The sequence below is a fragment of the Penicillium diatomitis genome (assembly GCF_028827545.1).
Source record: "Penicillium diatomitis strain IBT 30728 chromosome Unknown utg000002l_segment0_segment0, whole genome shotgun sequence".
In the NCBI taxonomy this organism is placed as follows: Eukaryota; Fungi; Ascomycota; class Eurotiomycetes; order Eurotiales; family Aspergillaceae; genus Penicillium; species Penicillium diatomitis.
This window is the reverse complement of record NW_026623174.1, coordinates 1,127,750-1,145,446: the sequence shown is the minus strand read 5'-3', so window position 1 is coordinate 1,145,446 and position 17,697 is coordinate 1,127,750. Positions and strand designations below refer to the sequence as shown.

Sequence of the window (17,697 nt, the reverse complement as noted above, 5' to 3'; positions counted from 1 at the left end):
AAGGACACGATGTATAGAGAAAGCAGTAAGAGCGACGGAGAATTGCTGCAATATGCGAGTTCTTAGTAAAAGAAAGGAGTTTAGCAGACTGGAGACTGGAGACAAGGGGAGGGAGGCAAGCGAAAGGGAGAGAAGACGGGCGCGCGGCTGATTCAATCAAGGTCGAACACCATGACAGAGAGAAAAAGTACCTTTCGAGATGATCAATTGCTGATGAACAGTCGAACAAAGATTCCGGGCTTGTTCTCCGAGAATCGGAGCCGAAACACCATCTATATACTGTCCGAGGAGCACCACAGCGCCAGATGGTAGTGTTATAGTGTAGAGAGTGTAGACGGTAGACTGTATCACTGTACTACAGTACTGGCAGTGAACAGGTGTCCCTGACTAGTACTCAGTTACTAACCTACTACTATTGACCTGGTCTACCCTCTACAGTCGTACTAGACGCCATTGTGGCTACTGGCTAGAATCCAATCTGCACATTCTGGCAATTCCTCCCGGATGAATTCATCAGGTTACCCCGGTCTAGCTCACTGGTGAATTTGGCAATCTTCCCGAGTGCTCGAGGACGCGGTCCATGCATGGGCGCACCAAGCGTGTGGCCTTGGGCAAGACTCTGGTGGTCTGGGCAAATCCTTGCGACCGCGGGGATGGAGGACGGGATCGTACTTTGCCTTTCAATTATTGAATGAACAGGGGTTGGGGGTTAGGTTCATGCGGGCGGTCTTAGTTGAGAGATGGCGTGTTCTATGTGGGATGCATGTAACTATGATTAATGTCTTGTCCATAATCTGGTGGTCAATCCAGACGGAACTTCGCCATGGACACGGCCCATTGCAAATTAAAAAATGCAGCGGCAGTTGTGACCGCAATACCGCATGACTCGGAGTTTAGTACCTCCGACCGGTTTCTGGAATGCGCCCGTCATTATCACCTGCAGAGTCATACAGTCGAGGACGCGGGAGCGACGGTTCTACAGATTCGATGCGGATGCACGAGGCTGGGCTACTGAGCAAGTGGACAATTGGTGTACGCCTCCTAGTGCACCCCACGCTTGTACAGACATTTGCAGCGTTGGCTACCGTTTTTGAGAAGAATATTCTCTTGTTCGTCGCATATGTGAATTACGCGGACTGGAATCCTCAATCCACAGCATGGGTTGTATCTTGCGTCATGACCGTCACCACCGTCCATGTCATCACCTGATCAACGGGGTCTCCTCCCCGAGGAAGGGAACCTCGGGGAGGGACAGGAAATACCTGCCATCGAGGATGATCGGGATGAACCAGCGATGGAGATATGCATCATTCATCATTGAGATTCACGATTGGTTCCGGAGGGATGGGAAACGACCAAAGTCATGGGCGACGCGCTCCCGGTTCCCTGGCACAAGAAATGGCAAGATAGGCCCGGGGGAAAGATGCTCGTTTAGGTTTGGCCACTGCCATGGCTGGCTGCTGAACGGTGGGAGATGCTCCAGAAAAAGCGGAGAGTTGCACATCCGGGGGATCCAGCCTCAGCAAATGGGCGAGCAAGATCCGTCGCCCGCTTTGGAGGATGTCAGCCTAGAGACCGTCCGGTTCAGAATTGGACATGGCGCGGTCGATCGGTTGCTTAGTGAGGGTTGGAAAATGTTCATTAAATTGATTCCGAGTGCCACGGCCCAGTGCCCACACATTGATTCAGTACTACAGTACAGTGTACTCAGTACACTGTACAGGACTAGTAGCCGCCAGCTGGAGGTAGTCAAGAGCATCATTCATTCGAAGACAATCCAGCCCATCGCATCTTACGATCAATGAGCTGGCAGGTATGTCTGTTGACTGCTGACTGGACGTTTGCTAGTTCTCATGAATACATACTCGTACTGCCAATCGATTAGGGTTAGTCGGGAGTGGCACATACTACATAGTCATACTACTTGGCTGCACAGCATGCGGACCTCCCAGTGGTTTTACCCTGAGTGATAGTTCGACAGCCGGTGGTCTGTGCACCTGTTGTCTTTGGAGATCAATCTCGGGGTAAACTCCCAATTCTCGCGGCGACTGGCCAGCTCCGACCGATCTATCCGATGTTTCTGATCTTCTCATAACAAACCCTGGCTCGCGCGATTCCACCTTGCTTGCTTGCTTGCTTACGTTGTGTGTGTCTAACCTTGAGTAGTTGGTAGTTGGTAGTTGGTAGTTGGTCCACCACTCTGGCACTCACGAGTCACGACTCAGTCTCACTACTCATTCTTGTATTGCAGCATCAGGCCAGCACTTCATCGCTCTGGTACTAGCGGGTCTTCAGGGTATTGGGGTCACCCCTGTGGCTTTTCCCACTGATATACTCTCGTTTTCGCGATGAAGCAATCCTTGTTAGATGGCCAGATCAAAGGTAACTTTTTCTTATTGTGCGCCGTGTACGCCGTGTACTCGTATAGTGTGTGGCTGTGTGCACTATGCAGGTAATACACCAAACAAACTTGTAACTTCCAGGTTTCTAAATTAGCAGTGCATCAGCATCGGAGCAATCTCGTGGCTTTTCAGCAGCCGTGTAGGTCGCAGGGTAACTTTAGCCGCCGTCCTGTCAAATCTCACAATCTGTGTCTCCGGCCGGGACAACTCTATTGTGGTGAAACAGGCCGCACGACCACCTCCAAGGGTGACCCTTGTACTACACTGCGGTTCGACATCGAGGCAGACTCGCGCTTCATTTTTAGAAAATCGGCTTGTTTCACGGTTGGCCATCTCAGTGGGGTCATGACCCTTGATCTAACCGGGCCGTTGTCCGTGTGTCACATTGGGGTGATCAGTGAATTGTGTTTAGCTTAAACGATGCTATACAGTATACATTATACAATCTACTACATGATTACATGCATGATGAAATCCACAAGCCTACTCTAGGCCATGTCTGAGGGCATACTTCCACAGACAGGCCTCGACCTAGTCTGATCGGACCAGTAAATTAGGTCTTGATGACAAGAAGTACTGAATGCTGGACTGACCACACCACTGAATTGATACTTACTACTTAGTACTTACCATGATGACCATTGCCATCCTACAGTAGCCACTAGCCAGTGCCACTAGCCAGGTATGTACGGAGTACATGTGTATCAGCTGTTGTAGTCCACGTCGGGTGGAGACTCGAGGATACAGAAGTAGATGTGGTGCGCGACAAACGGGGATCGTCCGTTGTTTGCTTGTAACCGACGATCCCACGACGGTTCTACTACTAAGCATTCGGTGCCCCGACTGTGTTTTGCTTGGCAGATCAACGTGAAACGTGCTCTATGGATGCGCGTCGAGTGAGAATCCCCCTCCAAGCTAGCTATGTAAGTACGCATGCACCTTTGCAGTCCTGGATCACTTGGCAGATATAGTAGTGGGAGTAGCCTAGACTGAGCACTTTAGTACCCAGCCAATCTATCTTTTTCCAAATAGATGAATTGGATGGCAGAGGGCCCCCGGACTAGCACTTTGAACAAACTACCAGGACAGTTGGAGCATGACCATCCGGAGTACGGAAAAGGGTTCCTTTCCGGGCTGGGGCTCTTTTGTCTTGAAACAAGCCGGAATACAGTCATACACGGGCTTGAGCGAGAGAATGTCCGCTAGACTCTGTGGAAGTGATTCCATCAACAACTTTGAGCCAGGCCTTCAATCTGTTTTGCTCAACACCGCCGAGGATTAATGCTACTGACATCCACTGCACTGAAGACAGTGCTCATCGTCGCATTTTCATTTTCCTACACTGTCTTTATTCGACGGACATTTAATCGGGAAACATAACCGTACCACTTATATTCACCGGTCCCCTTGTCCACACTCCACCGTCCACCCCCGGCACGCATCCCTACACATCAACATGCATCTCACGGGAGTGTCGAGTTTCAAGACGGCAAGACACACGGTCGATCTTGACGGAGGAACCTCCACTCAGACAAAGTTGCCCGGCCACTGACAGTCCCGTCTGATCGACGAAGAAAGGGCTTCCCAGTTGTGCCGCCACTATTATCCGGCCATATTAACCCAGATCCCATCCTCGGCGAAGCCAGAAGGAGTCTAAATCCTTCCACATCCACGATCCACTCGGCGGGACCAAGCGAGCTCTGTTTCGCTTTTAACATCTTTTAGACTTGTGCCGGCCGTGTCACGGACTCAGGACGAGGTGGTGAGTTGGCACCTTTTCTATTGAACCAAAAAAAAAAAGAGAGAGAGAGAGAGAGAAAAAGGACATAAAGTCTTACAGCCGCCGCTAGAGCCTACCAGGTCATTCTGACCGAACTTTGTCGCTAGACTCAATGCGTGTTTCGCTCCGGCAACAGTCTCGGACGAGGGACCAGCAAGTGGATCGCGGGCCATAATAGTGCCCAGCTAAGCCACGAATGGAAGTCTTGGCACGTTGAGCTGCGCTAACTCCCAAAAAAAGTTATGTGTTGCTGGTCGTAAACACGTTGTTCCTTTGGGGCTTGGGGTCCCGCTTAGCGTGACATTGTTTTTTTTTTTGGTTGACGATCGGGGGTCGGAGGGGACGGGGACCGGGGGGGGGGGGCCGCATTAGTTGTATCTCATGGATATGCTCATTGTCCATAGGTCTACAGGAGTCAGAACTAAATTGTCTAGGCGGATGCAGCCGTGTATCCATCGTATCCTCCAAGAAGAGCGAGAGCCTTGGGAAAGTCTCAAGCCTTTGGCGGCTTTCACATACTTCCCACCGCCCACAGCCAGAAAGTCCCACCGAAGCCACATCAGCAGTCAAGCTACGCCCAGACGTGGTGCACATCGCGAAATCGAAGAGTAGCTGTGACGCTTGGTCTCAGGACGTAGTCAGTGTTGCTGTTGCAACACATTCAAACACTTCACGGGTGAATTAGTGCAACGGTGTTCAGCTTATGAAAACTTCACAAGTTCAGGAAACATCATTCTAGACTCTCAAAAATTCACTCGGAAATGGATATCGTCCTTGACACGGTTGCTTGTGCCGTCTCAACAAAATTTGTCGGCACCGGCCCGTGTCTCCAGTTCTGTATTCCACCGGCTCTGGACTATTGCCACGTTAGGAATCGCGCAAAGTCAATTCATTTATACTCTGAGCCTAGCTCGCCATTGAAGTGGCGCTTTCATGTAATCGACTATGCAAGTTCAAGGGGCTCGATGGCCATCTGTTTAGAAGCTTGAATCCACAGGTCGAGAGAAGCGCACTACTGGGACATTCGTTATTGATGGGACGAATATTGCCCAAACGGAAAGACTCCCGCGTTGCGGCAGTAGTACTGCCTCGGTGCCTCGTCCTAAGTTAGATTGCACACTAGTTACAATGTTGAATGTGCATTCTACTTCTTAGTCACTTTGACGTGAAAGGCCGAGGACCAGAGCCTTTCGTAGGTAGAGGAGTACAGTATGGTCCTTCTACAAGTGACCAAGACTCCGGACAAGGTTGAAATCCCTCTCGGGAAAGCTCTCACGGGCAGTTCTGAACCGCAATAGTAGCGCGCCGCCCGAGGTGCATTATGATCATAGATGTTCTACACATTGACCTACTTCAATTGCATGGAACAATAAGTACCCTTATTAAAGTGGCATTTGAGACGTCCTTTGCCCAGGACCTGCCAATTCAATTCAGCCGATTGCAACAGAGATGAGTCATCTACACTTCAAGTCGGAGGCATAGACGGTGAGGTGCTCGAGCCACAACGGGAGCAAGTCCGAAACAGAACCCAACCCAACAGCTCGCAGTAGTAGTGTGACTGTGATCTCACAAGTTTCATGCGCGATGCAAATCGAAGTCCTCACGTGATGTGAGCTGGCACAGTGCAATCGTGCATATTTGCGTGCTGCCTCGAACTTTGGACGGCGAGGGCCAGAATCTGACCGGAAGGTCTTCTCTTTTGACGATAGAGTCCATCCGCTGTTTTACTCGATCTGGCAAGGATGACTTGGGGGGACCTCGCTGATTGATGGAGTTTCGTCAACGGCATTGTCCCGCGGCCGTGGCTCTGCATTGCATCTTCTAGCGCCGCAAAGCTCTGACTCCTGAGTGGCTGGTCTAGAGTAAGCGGTTCAAGATGAAGGACTGCTGTAGCCAAGCCCGGGGCCTAGACAAGCCGGCAGCCAAAGACAGGACGACAGGTGTTTTATGTGGCATAGCGGTACCGAGTTCACTCCTACTATATAGTATAAACTTCATCAGTTCCAGTCTCATGCAGGCTCTGCTGTGTATAATTCTATACCTGGTACTGCTACTACGACAAAGTGTAAACCCTATTTAGTCAGATTCGTACCTCTGTCCCCGACTTGAGGACAGATCCCATGCTTTGTGTCAAAGTATCCCTGTCCATGAAACGAGCGCTTGGCATTTGACAACACAAAGATGATATAAACTTTCTCAATAGCGACTGATTGGAGCGTCGGCAATCTGACATGCTTGTCAGGCCGGTGTGACTTTGTGGTTGGTAGCTAGAAGCATTATCCATGCGAAGTCGTCCATGGGGGATCGTCCGTCCAGTGTTCAGATTCTGTCTTGCTTTCGACACTCGGTGAGTATGAATATGGCGTGATGTCGCGATTACTACCCCCGTTTGAATCTCATTTTATCCATTTGCTGGCCATATTAGCCTAGCAAGTATTTCACCCATACTACGTAACTCTAAACTGCAATTCCTCAGCCTACTGAATTCTCTGGCGTTTGTGAGTACAAAGAATAAATTGCACGAGTCTCACATAGTATACTAGACAGGCGGTAGAGACTAGGGTAGCGCACGGTAGAGAGTCAGAGACTGGCTAGAGAGGACTTTGTTTTGCCGAGAATTGGTTACTTTTTCGGACACCTTCAGGCGTGCTTGGCCCGAACAAAAAGCTCCATTGGGCCACGTGAAAGATGTCAGCTCACCGAGAAAGAAATGCGTGTACAATATACATGCGTTTGCTTCTTACCGAGATCGGCCAAAACTATGGGACTGTAAAGTGTAGAGCCAGGCTCGCCAGCACCTGCTGTCAGTGGGGCACACTAACGATCGCCCGCCACGTTTTCACCCACTCTTTCACTGCTGGGAACCTGACAGATTTCATAACACGGATAACTATGCCAGAAGGTCTCAATTATCAATCAATGACCATAGCCTTTCAGAACATCCACATTTCTTTCCCTATTTCAACATGATCTACTTGGTCGCGGCTTGCTTCGTGTTCGGTGGAACGAAGCGGTGTGTCAAAGCCACCATATGGACTGATTGTGGGCTTACTCTCTGAGGACCCGTCAACCCTCCGGATGGTCGGAACCATGGAGACCTATCATCATGGGGCCCTAAGCGTCTTCTCGGTGTCGTGTAGAGACTCTGTTCTCAGTTGAGTCGGATCAGCAGTTGTGTTGTTGATCCCGGGTACAACAAGCGAACCGCTCTGACCGCATGATCGCCGATCCTTGGAAATTTCGTGGTGGTGTCAGTGCTTGCCTACCAGATGAAAATGAGGTGAATAGATCATTCTGTTCCACGCCTCTCTTGCACTCGTGAAAGAGGCACCGATCCGATCGACTATCCTGATGGACATGTTCGAGATCAGGCAATCAGCACTGGTGCTCAGACCGGCTGGTGTGCGAGGCGTCTCCCCACAATCGCCACGAGACAACTACCCAGGATTGCTGCACCCAACTACCTAGCGTGGTCTTGGATCAGCTTGGTGCGGGGAAGTATCTTATGAACTCGGCATACCAATTCTACCATACTGTAGCACACCCTGTACATCGTACAGTGCAAAGTGCTCTATTGTGGTTCTTTGTGGGCAGTGGATACAAATGCCTAGCCCGACTTTGGGCGACGTTGTGCCATGGAAAGCTAAGGTACGGATCCAATCTGGACAAAAGGGAAAAATGCATCGCAGAATCTACGTTCCCCCGCAAAGCGCAGGTCAAAGGTGCCTGGTGGCTCCGAAAATGAAGAATCAGCGTGTTCGGTGATCTAAATTAGCTGACCCAGCGAGAAGATGCCGAAGATGCGGGGAGATGCTGCAGATGCGGGGAAAGGCTTAGAACTTTGGTACGCCATCAACATTGTTTGTGCCGATCTGGACCCAGTTGCGTAACGATTGGGGTTTACACTGCGGGTGTATTGTTTGACCAGAAAGAGTTCAACGTTGATTCAACCATTTTGCATACTTGCTTGACCACAGAGTCCAAAGGCATCGCCTCTCTCAACTCCTGCTAGGTTGATATCGTGGCGAGTGTGGATGAGACCGAGTCCTCATTCCCAGCGTGTCTTGACATCCACGCAGTGTCACGGTTTTGCTGTCGTGCCGCATAGTCAGGACCAGCAGAAAGAAGTCTCTCCACAACGACATGTGGCTATTGTCCCGGCATCTGTCAAGGCAAGCATTGCCACTGGCACTTTGATGTCAGAGTATGCTCGAGCCCCGGTATGTCGGCAATTGGGGCCCAGGAACAACTCGTCAGTACCTGTGTCACGAGGACCAGTACATTGGAACCTTATTCCACTTTCACCGGACCACTTTTTTATTCTGCTCTCGGGTCGGCGGAGCGGAAGGCAACTCGGTTATGATGTCGTCAGGTCGACCCGGTTCCACTTGATGATGAAAGAAAGTTTGGTATGGCGCCGCATTCGTCAACCCCGGACAACCCCCAAGCCCGAATCTTGAGCTGTGAGACCTGTGGGGCTCGACTCTTCGATCATGGGTATGGCCTGACCACAGCAACGGGGCCGGTCGAGGGAGCTGGGCCTCACGGGAACATTGCTTTCAGAGGCACAAAGAAACACTTCTCCAGAGGAGCGCATTTCTTTGGCTTGGAACAATCGAAGGAAAATTGAAACCTAGCTCGGTGTTCACGATTGGGAGACAATCTATCCGTTGAGCCTGGACACGCAGCCCGATGCTTTTTGTTCAATCAATCGTGAGACTTTCACCGAAAAGTAGACACTCCACCGGCCATTCAAAGTGCATATGAATCCGAGTCTCCAAAACACCCGTGCCTGTCGCCAGAATACAACTGGGTCTGCTGTGAGATGCAAATTGGGCAAATGTATCACCTCTTGGAGGAACATTTCTCATCGACGTCCTGGGAAGGTATTCCGTCATCCCGATGACCAACATCAAGAGACCTTTGAACTGCTACACGCATACGACCCTAGGTGAGCAGAGAAGAGAAATGACACTTCTGGCAGGCAGTCAAGGGCTCGCAAAGGCGCCATGCTTCCTTGGCTGTCAGATCTGGAGTACCTTCTTTTGAAGGCAACGTTTGGTGAAGTGTGTTGCATGGAAACGCTACGGTTTTTGGAGCTTTTGTTCATGATGATCCAGTCACAGTGTACATTCAACATTGAGCGATTGCGCTTCAGATGGATTACACGGACTGCTACACTCATACCTCATTGAAGCTATATCTCCCACCAGTGGTCAACCGCACATGATCTTGCCTCTCGCTGAGGATTGGTGATGTGAGAACAGCTGGTCATATCAAACCAACACGGCCAGATGGAAGATGATAGGGGTCGACCGAAAAAAGAGCATGCCCATTGTGTGCTTCTGCTAGGCCTCCAGCACGTTTGCTACTTAAGTATGGCTAAGTGAGAGGTTTTATTCTCGCCACTACACTGGTAGTATTGGTTCGACTATTGCTACTGGGAAACCGATCAGAAGAACATTCATTTGATTACAAGAAGAGGACCGCTTCCAAAGAAGTCAAGTTACAGGACCCCCCTAGCCCCTAGTCATCCTTTCTGAGGGCTGTACGCAAACAAATCCTACTGCTTTCGGATCCACCACGAGGTTGTATCCGCGTATTATAATTTATACTGTAAATGATCTTTGATTAGCGAGTGGCTTTCACCACAAATGTACGCCGTGTCTTGGAAGTGCCCGACGTACCCGGAAATGTTCATTTTCCCTATCAGTCAGGTCCAGGAATTCCGAATTCAATCCCTGTGCGTCTAAAGTGCTTCGCTTCTCCCTCCGCCCGTTTTCCCAGCTATAATATCCTCGCAAGACAAGCGTTGATACAATCGCCACTGAAATGGTCGCAACCAGGGCAATCTTCGCTGGTATGTAGTCAGGTTCGTCCTGCGTGCGAAACGTCAGTGGGCCGAGAATATTGCCCAGACAGAAGAACATGAGCAGCACCGCGTTCATGGTGATCTTCTTCGTGTGACCGGCTACGTTGGCGCCGGCGATCTAGTACATCAGAGGTAAAGCCGACCCCGTCATCTGAGTGAGGTAGTTGCCGGCGAGTTGAGCAGCTTTCAGACTCTTGGGCGAAAAGGCTAGCAGACAGCTGCCCAGTAAGCCCCCGGCCAATGCTATGATGACAGAGAGACACCGCTGGTCATAGCGGGAGGCGATGTTTGTCACGACCAAGATCGAGATAATACTGACCACGCCGTTGGGGACGTTGAGAAGCTCAGTCTCCTTCGTGGTGAAGCCGATGTTTTCGATGATCAATGAGGTGAAGCTGCTGACGGCTGCATTAGGGACATCCATGGCGGTCACGATGAGAGCGATGAGATATGTCAGTGGATCTTTGAACACTTCAAAGAACTGGCACCATTTGAAATGCTTGTTCTCGATACCGGTGAGATTCTCACGAAGCCTTTCGATGGCAAAGACTTTCTCATCGTGAGTCAGCTTCGATTTCATCGGGTTGTCAGGCATGAAGATGCAGATGCAGACGCCCACGACTATGGTGATCAGTCCGAAGATGAGAAACATGATCTGCCACGACTTGAAGACATGGTTGGTATAGAAAAGCAGACCGTATGCGACCAGCGCTCCCATGATCGACGCGGTCCCCGTGCCGATATACCAAATCCCCATGCGTGTGGGCTGCTCGTTTCTCTTGTACCACATTGAAGTGATGAGAATCAGAGCTGGCGCAATTGCACTTTCAAAGCACCCCAGAAGAACTCGCAGGGTCATCAAGCCCCCAAAGTTCTTCGCGGAGCAATTGAGTGTTGTCATCAGACCCCAGAGAATCACGTTGACTCCCAAGTATTTGGCGGTAGGTAGTCGTTGCATCAAGCACCCCGTGGGCAATTCGAAGACAAGATACGTCACATAAAAGGCAAGCGCGAGATTGGAGAACTGATTCGTCCTCATATTGGTGTCTTCCAGGAGACCCATGACGGAGGCGTAGTTGATGAGCACCTTGTCCAGATATTGGAGGTTGTAGGCTGCCCACATCAACGGCATGATCATCCAGTCAATCTTGCGAACAAGGGTCTTCTCATTGATCTCCACGGCAATTCCACAGCCTTCGTCACGAAGGAACTCGAGAGCCGCGTCGGCTTTACCATGCGACAGCAGCTCGTCTTTGGTCTCCATTTCGAAGGTTCGATGCGTGCACCAGAGGGCCCGTGGTGATGAGTTGAGGCAGTCAATCTTGAGGCAATGCGCTCAAGGGAAAGTTTCCTTATCTATTGAGCAACGTGATGATGGCTTCGTGCTACACAAATTCGCGCTGATCCAGGCTCCAGTACTTCCCCCTCCAAGACCACATGGATTCGAGCCATATCTAATCACCTCCATAATCTCGAGTCGTATCTCAAGACATCGAGATAACAGGAAGCCGAGCTTGTTCCTGTCCCTTAGTATCGACCCTTGGTAGGCCATGTCTGAGGGCATGAAACGATAAGACCATCTGCACCTGCTCAGTAAGGGGAGCGGTTACACGGCAAAGACGCTGTGTCCGTTAACGATGTCAAACCAAGCGATATCGCGTGTGATGCGTAGCACGATGATACTCCAAATGATCAGCAGATCGGGCAGCTTCGTAGTTGGCTCCTTCTCCGTGCAGTCAGCGGGGAAGACAAGATAGATGATCAAGAATCACCACCCGAAGGGCATCTTAGCTGGCCGCGTCGGCTAGATTTTAGTCCTAATGGGGAAGGTCGTGAACACATCTTATCAGAAGCTGTGTGACCCCGCATGAAGACGTTGATGGTGAGAACTTGGAAATATAAGGCCCGTATGGACGAGGGGGATAGGATCAATGAATGATGATAGTTTCCCCTTTTGAATATACTGAGTTCACGATCACTGGAGAAGGTAAATTACGTAGTGTGTGACTGTGCTGGGTCCTGTGTGCAATTATGGATCAAGGCTCCAATGTCCCATATATCTAGTTGCGATAAGCCCGCAATCACTAGCAGGAATGGGGTCAATTGGGTTATTGAATGTTGGAGTAGAAGCCCAACTGCCCAGCAGGCGTACGAAATTAAGGATTCTCCCAAGAAGTTCGAACAAGAGGACTTATTCAACTACCGGGGTCTTGGGTTCTCTTGGAACGTTTCCAAAAGATACAAGAAATACCTTGCAGAAGTGGTACCCTTTCAATTTCACCGAAAGACAAACTTACCATATCAGGTGTTTGAGAAGCACTGACGGAGAGACCAGGTCCGCCACCATGAACGATGCACTCAAAGCGTATACGGACGCGAAACGAAGAAATTCAGCCATTTGACAGTGAAACACGGGGAGATCGATTTCTATGTCTATATACAGCGGTCTAAGTCGTTGTCATCATATCATAAATCACAAGAAGAGAGGACTCGTGCTCGGCTGGCACTCAAGTAAGACCAGTCTAAGCAGAGGCCTCCTGGGCCTTCTTGAACTCAGCACTGAATTCCCAATCATTGTAACCTCTGGCCTCCTTGGCATTGTACAAAGTGTCGCGGTCATGGGGCACCAGAGGCACGTTGTGCTGAACGCGGAAGGGCAGGTCTGGGTTCGAGGTATAAGGACGACCAAAGCCAATGACAACCTCGTGGTCCTTGTACCTCCCATCCACAGCCTCCTTTGCGGTCTCAGGCTTGTATCCGCCAGCGATCACAATGGGACCGGCCCCACGGTAAGCATCCAGGAAGAAGTCCAGGTCCTCATCACTGTCGCAGTCCGCATTGCCAGCAATGCGAGCCTCGACCAGGTGAGTGTACGCCAGCTTGAGGGGAACCAGCTCACGGGCCAAGTACGAGAATTGCGGACGCGGGTCCGCCATCTTCATGCCCTGGAAAGTGCTCCAGGGACTGAAACGAATACCAGTTCGGTCGGCGCCAATGGCATCGGCAACGGCGCGGGTCACTTCGAGTGCGAAGCGGCCGCGGTTCTCCACGCTGCCGCCCCAGCGGTCGGATCGCTTGTTGGAGACATCCTGGATGAATTGGTCGATTAGGTAGCCGTTGGCACCGTGGATCTCAACACCGTCAAAGCCTGCTGCGATGGCATTGCGCGCCGCCTGGGCATAGTCCTGGATGAATCCTTGGATTTCATTTTCCGTCATGGCACGGGGCTTGGGACCATCGTTGGAGGCAGGGACATCACTGGCAGAGACCAGGTCATATCCCGCAGCCTTGAGAAGATCGGGGCTGCCGACGCGGCCGAGAGCCCACAGTTGGAGATAGATGTATGAGCCCTTGGCGTGGACAGCCTCGGTGACTTCCTTCCAGGCGACAATTTGCGCATCATTCCAAATGCCGGGAACGTTGGAGTAGAGACCAGCACGCGGGGAGATCAGAGTGGCTTCGGTGATAACGAGGGTACCGGGTGTGGAAGCGCGCTGTGCATAATATTCCTTGACGAGAGGCAAGGGAACGTGGTTGTCGTCCACGCGGAAGCGAGTCATGGGCGCCATGGTGATGCGGTGGGCGAGGTCCATGCGCCCGACACGCAGGGGAGTGAAAAGCTTGGTCATTGTGTATAGACGGAAATGGGTAGGTATTGATGGAAAATTGAAGTCGACGGTGTCCGTCTGTCGTATATGGAACGGAGTAAATTTCAACAGTGAGATAAACGTGTCAAAGGACGCTATATATACAACAAGAGCACGTTGATATCGGAGTTGAATTTATGATGGAATAAGACTAAAATACCGGCGGACTTGATCATCATCATATACTCTTTGCCCACGCCATGGCGCCCACGTGATTAAAAAGGGACCAGAACCATCTCTCGGCTCTCGGCCGGCACTTACGTCAGGTTTTTGATTTCTAATGGAGATCCATCGATCGGGATCCAACGATACCCGTAATCTCTGCACGACTGAAGAAGCCTCTTGAATCACGCAAGAACTGGGCTCGACGGAGAGCGGCATCCTAAGCGAGTCGAGTACCAGATGGGAAAAGTCTCCGAGTCGGCATGTTTGGTACCGGTTTCGATCGTCGAGCGTTTCAACTTCCATGACATTCGATCACCACTACTGACCAGTTGTTGAGGTTTCGGTTTGGGTCCCGGGCGGATTACTCCTGATGACTAATTGGCAAAACCGACCTCCAGCTCCCGATTCCCACTCAGGTACGCATTGCCTACCTACAATGTGATGGATTGGAAATTAGTATTCTCGTACGTAGTGCATGTACTGTATAAATGTACATAGTATATTCGACAAGATAGATGGGAAACCTGAAAAGCCTCCTTCTTTGTTTCGTTCTTTTTCAATCTGACTAAAGGCAAATGATCTAGGTAGCCAGGGAACATGGTGAATATGTCGGGAAACAACCCTGACTTTGTACAAAGGTACGCATGTACAGACTAACTACAGACTACGAAACAGAAAGAGTGCTCCACTCGACACGTGTCGAGCGATGATCTTGCAGCAGCACCTGCGTGGAGGATAAGCGTCGAGCGTTTGCACGCCAAATTTTGGCACGAGGCGCAAATCCCTACCTGAAGAAATTTTATATACGCGGTCTGTTGACTCGAGCGTAAATTTCAAGACACATTTGACTTGGCCCTGGGAGAGCAATGGAAAGGGGTTTCAACAATCAATTGACACAGAGGAAAGCTACGCAGCTGTGTCCTCTCGTGCGATTCCTCGCATGTTCGAACTCATGCACAATTCCTGCCTCATGAGTAGATCGGGCCCCCGAAAAACAAAACTCCGGAACGCCTTGCTAAGTCCACGTGCGACCACAATCGCAAATCGCTTCAGTCCGACCGCATCCACATGAATCCCAAACGGATATAGCCCAAACGACATCATAGTCAAAATAAGTGACAAACACCGGTAACATCGACCGATTTGTCTGTATCCCCTTCCTGAGCAAAGGTATTGCGGTCAGGACCGCTCCAGGCGACGTGCTGTGGCCTCTAGTTGGTGATTAAAGGCTCGGATTTGGCTCAGCAAGCCCCTTGCACGCCGGGCGCCCGAGAGCTTACATTGTCGGCCACAGTACGCAGCATAAATTCAAGGTCAGATGGTGACATTCCACTACCTGATTCAGCTCGAGTCTGTGAGCGATCCAGAGCCATTTCAAGACTATGGAGCGAGTTGTTGATGGTGTTGCGGGCCTCGTATGAAAATTAGCGACGATGATCGAACAAGGCATTTTCTCAAGTTCTTGGAAAGTGAAGGGGAACCTACCGATTGTGCTTTTTCCTCGTCCATATGCTTCGCTCGCACGGCATCCATCTGTATCGCTATTGACTCACGCTCTTTGCGCACTTGATAAAGATAATTCCGTAGATCCATCACGTCACGTTTGGTCTTTTTCAACTGCATGCCCAGAACAAAGTTGCTCTCAAGGACTTCGCTAATGTCCATTAGGCGGCTGTCCAGCTCTGAGCCGAATTCCTCGACAGCCTTTCGCTTGCGTGACCACTCCGCACGTTTATGGGCGTTAGTCTCGTTTTCAATACCCGCCTTGAGTTTTTCGAGAGTCTTTTCCAGCGTTTCTCGACAGATTTGTCCCAAGACATCGGCTGCATTGACACCACCTCGAGTAGGCAACTTGGCTTTCGCACTAGAGAGACCATCTTCGGGAGATCCCTCGGCGTCAGCGTCAAGCGCATTTAGTGCACCTACATTCACCAGACGGTGAACCGTGACCGGCACGGTGTCGCCTCGAGGTGCTCGTGGCTTTCGTTTTGGCTCTTCCGTGACCTCCGAATCGGGTTGCTCTTCTGGATTGGTCGTTGATGCCTTAGCTGCGCGTTTGCCCTTGGCCCTTGCCGACAGCACGGGCTGCCGCTCAGGAGGACCGGCTTTGATCTCCGTGTCCCCGTCAGCGTCCGTCTCGGGCACCTCTCGCGTACGGTTGGCAGTATCCTCGGCTTGGCCTCCGGACGCTGCGCCCGCACTTTTCTTCTTCCTGCCCCGCCGAGTACGAGCGCTCGCTGACGTGGCGACGGGCACTTGTGTTTCGACGGGACTCTGTGAGCGGCCTTGCGGAGCTGCTGGTTGACCTTTGCTGGCGCCCGGTGACACCATACCTCGGCCGCGCTTTTTATGTGTGCGAGACGGGGGCTGTGCGATTTCTGCAAGAGATATGTTGTTTACCGCACTTGTCTCCTCTGGATTTAGCTCCTCTAATGGCCGAGGATTAGGAGATTTCTTGTTGCTGCGTGATTTCCTCGATTTGTTGATCCCAGCGGGGTCTGCCTCGCGTCCAGGCACTGCACGAGTGCCGGCATCAATGGTAGCCTGGATATCTTCATCCTGTGCATCCGAAGACCGCCTACGCGTAGAGACCCGCAACGAGCGGTCTTTGTTATGGTTTCCTTGTTGCGGCGAGGGGAGAATCTGTCCACCGGGGGTCGACTCGGTCGGTGCGATGTCTGTTCCTTCGGGGGTTGTCACAACAGCTGGCGAAGTAGATTTCCGCGTCCTTGTGTTGGCAGCTCGGACTGTCTTCTCCGCTGAAGGACCTGTCTTTTGCTGAGGTGATTGACTCTTGGAACGAGTCTGCGGCCGCTGTTCTTGCTGCGGCACCTTCGGTGGACTAGGGTGGGTGATTCCTGGGCTCGTGGGTTCATTTTGCGGCGACTCGGAGGGTAACACCTGATCGTTTGATTCTTTATTGGGCTCTCCCAACTGTGATTGTTCGTGCTCCGTCTGTAACGGACCACTTGTGATGACCTGAGTAGCCCGCGGTGTAGTGGAAAGAGATGTTTGGCCATTGCTGAAGGTCCCGGCGAGGGATACAGACGTTTCAGTCGTCGTCAAGGTCTCTTTCTCGACAATTGCAGTCGATGCGCGCAAAGGAGTAATTGAGTTTCGAGGGGACGGATCTGACACGATGCAGTTAGCAGGTGACATTGCGTGTGATTTGGTAACATACGCACTGAGTTTTCTCCTTTTGTTGCTGCGCGGTTGATCCGGCTCGTCTTCGATGGGTATGTCGTAGGGTGACGGGCGCGCTGGTAAGCTAGTTCGCGCACTTTCAGGGGTGCGCTGAATGTTGGCATTCGCATGCAAGCTCGGGGAGGTTGCGACCGTCGGCGCAACCTCAACTTGCGCTGATTGATCTGGTACCAATGACTGAGGTCGTATTACTGGAGCTGATGCGTCGATGGCTCCTCCACCGAATGAAAAGCCGAAATCAATTGCTTTCGTCTTATGCGTTCTACTCTGCGCATTAGTTTTGTCTCTTCTTGTGTTGTGATTTCGCGGGGTAGAGGCGCGTACCCAGCGCCGCGCTGGCGCATTTGCAACCGCTCCTCTCGCGCTATGAATCAATGTCAGCGTGAATTTTTCAAAGATCACCGCTTATTATACACCTACTGGAAGCCATTCTGGAGGAACGGCGTTGTGGTCGACGCGTCGAGTGTGACAGTTGGAGATGCCAAGATAAGCCGCGGCCGTCAAATCTACTGATAAGTGGGCGTCAATAGACTCGACAGTGATACCGATCCAAATTTGTCCGACCTTCTCCGCAACGCTTCGCTCCCGCAGCATCGCCGTTACGTCAATCTTCATCGCCCTTCCACT

The 17,697-nt window shown here is 51.2% G+C and overlaps 4 protein-coding genes across 4 annotated transcripts; all 4 read right to left on the bottom strand.

The window, feature by feature from the left end:
- Positions 1-9,784: 9,784 nt before the first annotated feature.
- On the bottom strand, positions 9,785-10,130 carry N7539_001527 (uncharacterized protein; the record flags this gene model as incomplete). Its single annotated transcript, XM_056931130.1, has 2 exons — positions 9,785-9,796; positions 9,870-10,130. 2 exons carry the CDS (start codon positions 10,128-10,130, stop codon positions 9,785-9,787), a joined length of 273 nt encoding a protein of 90 aa, XP_056793161.1.
- Positions 10,131-10,172: 42 nt separating this feature from the next.
- On the bottom strand, positions 10,173-11,318 carry N7539_001526 (uncharacterized protein; the record flags this gene model as incomplete). The annotated part of the gene is made up of 1 exon (XM_056931129.1): positions 10,173-11,318. The coding sequence occupies one exon, from the start codon at positions 11,316-11,318 to the stop codon at positions 10,173-10,175; it is 1,146 nt and encodes a 381-aa protein (XP_056793160.1).
- A 1,258-nt stretch (positions 11,319-12,576) lies between these two features.
- N7539_001525 (alkene reductase) lies at positions 12,577-13,683 on the bottom strand (the record flags this gene model as incomplete). The annotated part of the gene is made up of 1 exon (XM_056931128.1): positions 12,577-13,683. One exon carries the CDS (start codon positions 13,681-13,683, stop codon positions 12,577-12,579), a length of 1,107 nt encoding a protein of 368 aa, XP_056793159.1.
- A 1,289-nt stretch (positions 13,684-14,972) lies between these two features.
- Positions 14,973-17,500, bottom strand: N7539_001524 (uncharacterized protein; the record flags this gene model as incomplete). The annotated part of the gene is made up of 6 exons (XM_056931127.1): positions 14,973-15,077; positions 15,147-15,278; positions 15,352-16,997; positions 17,052-17,332; positions 17,395-17,434; positions 17,491-17,500. 6 exons carry the CDS (start codon positions 17,498-17,500, stop codon positions 14,973-14,975), a joined length of 2,214 nt encoding a protein of 737 aa, XP_056793158.1.
- Positions 17,501-17,697: the final 197 nt, after the last annotated feature.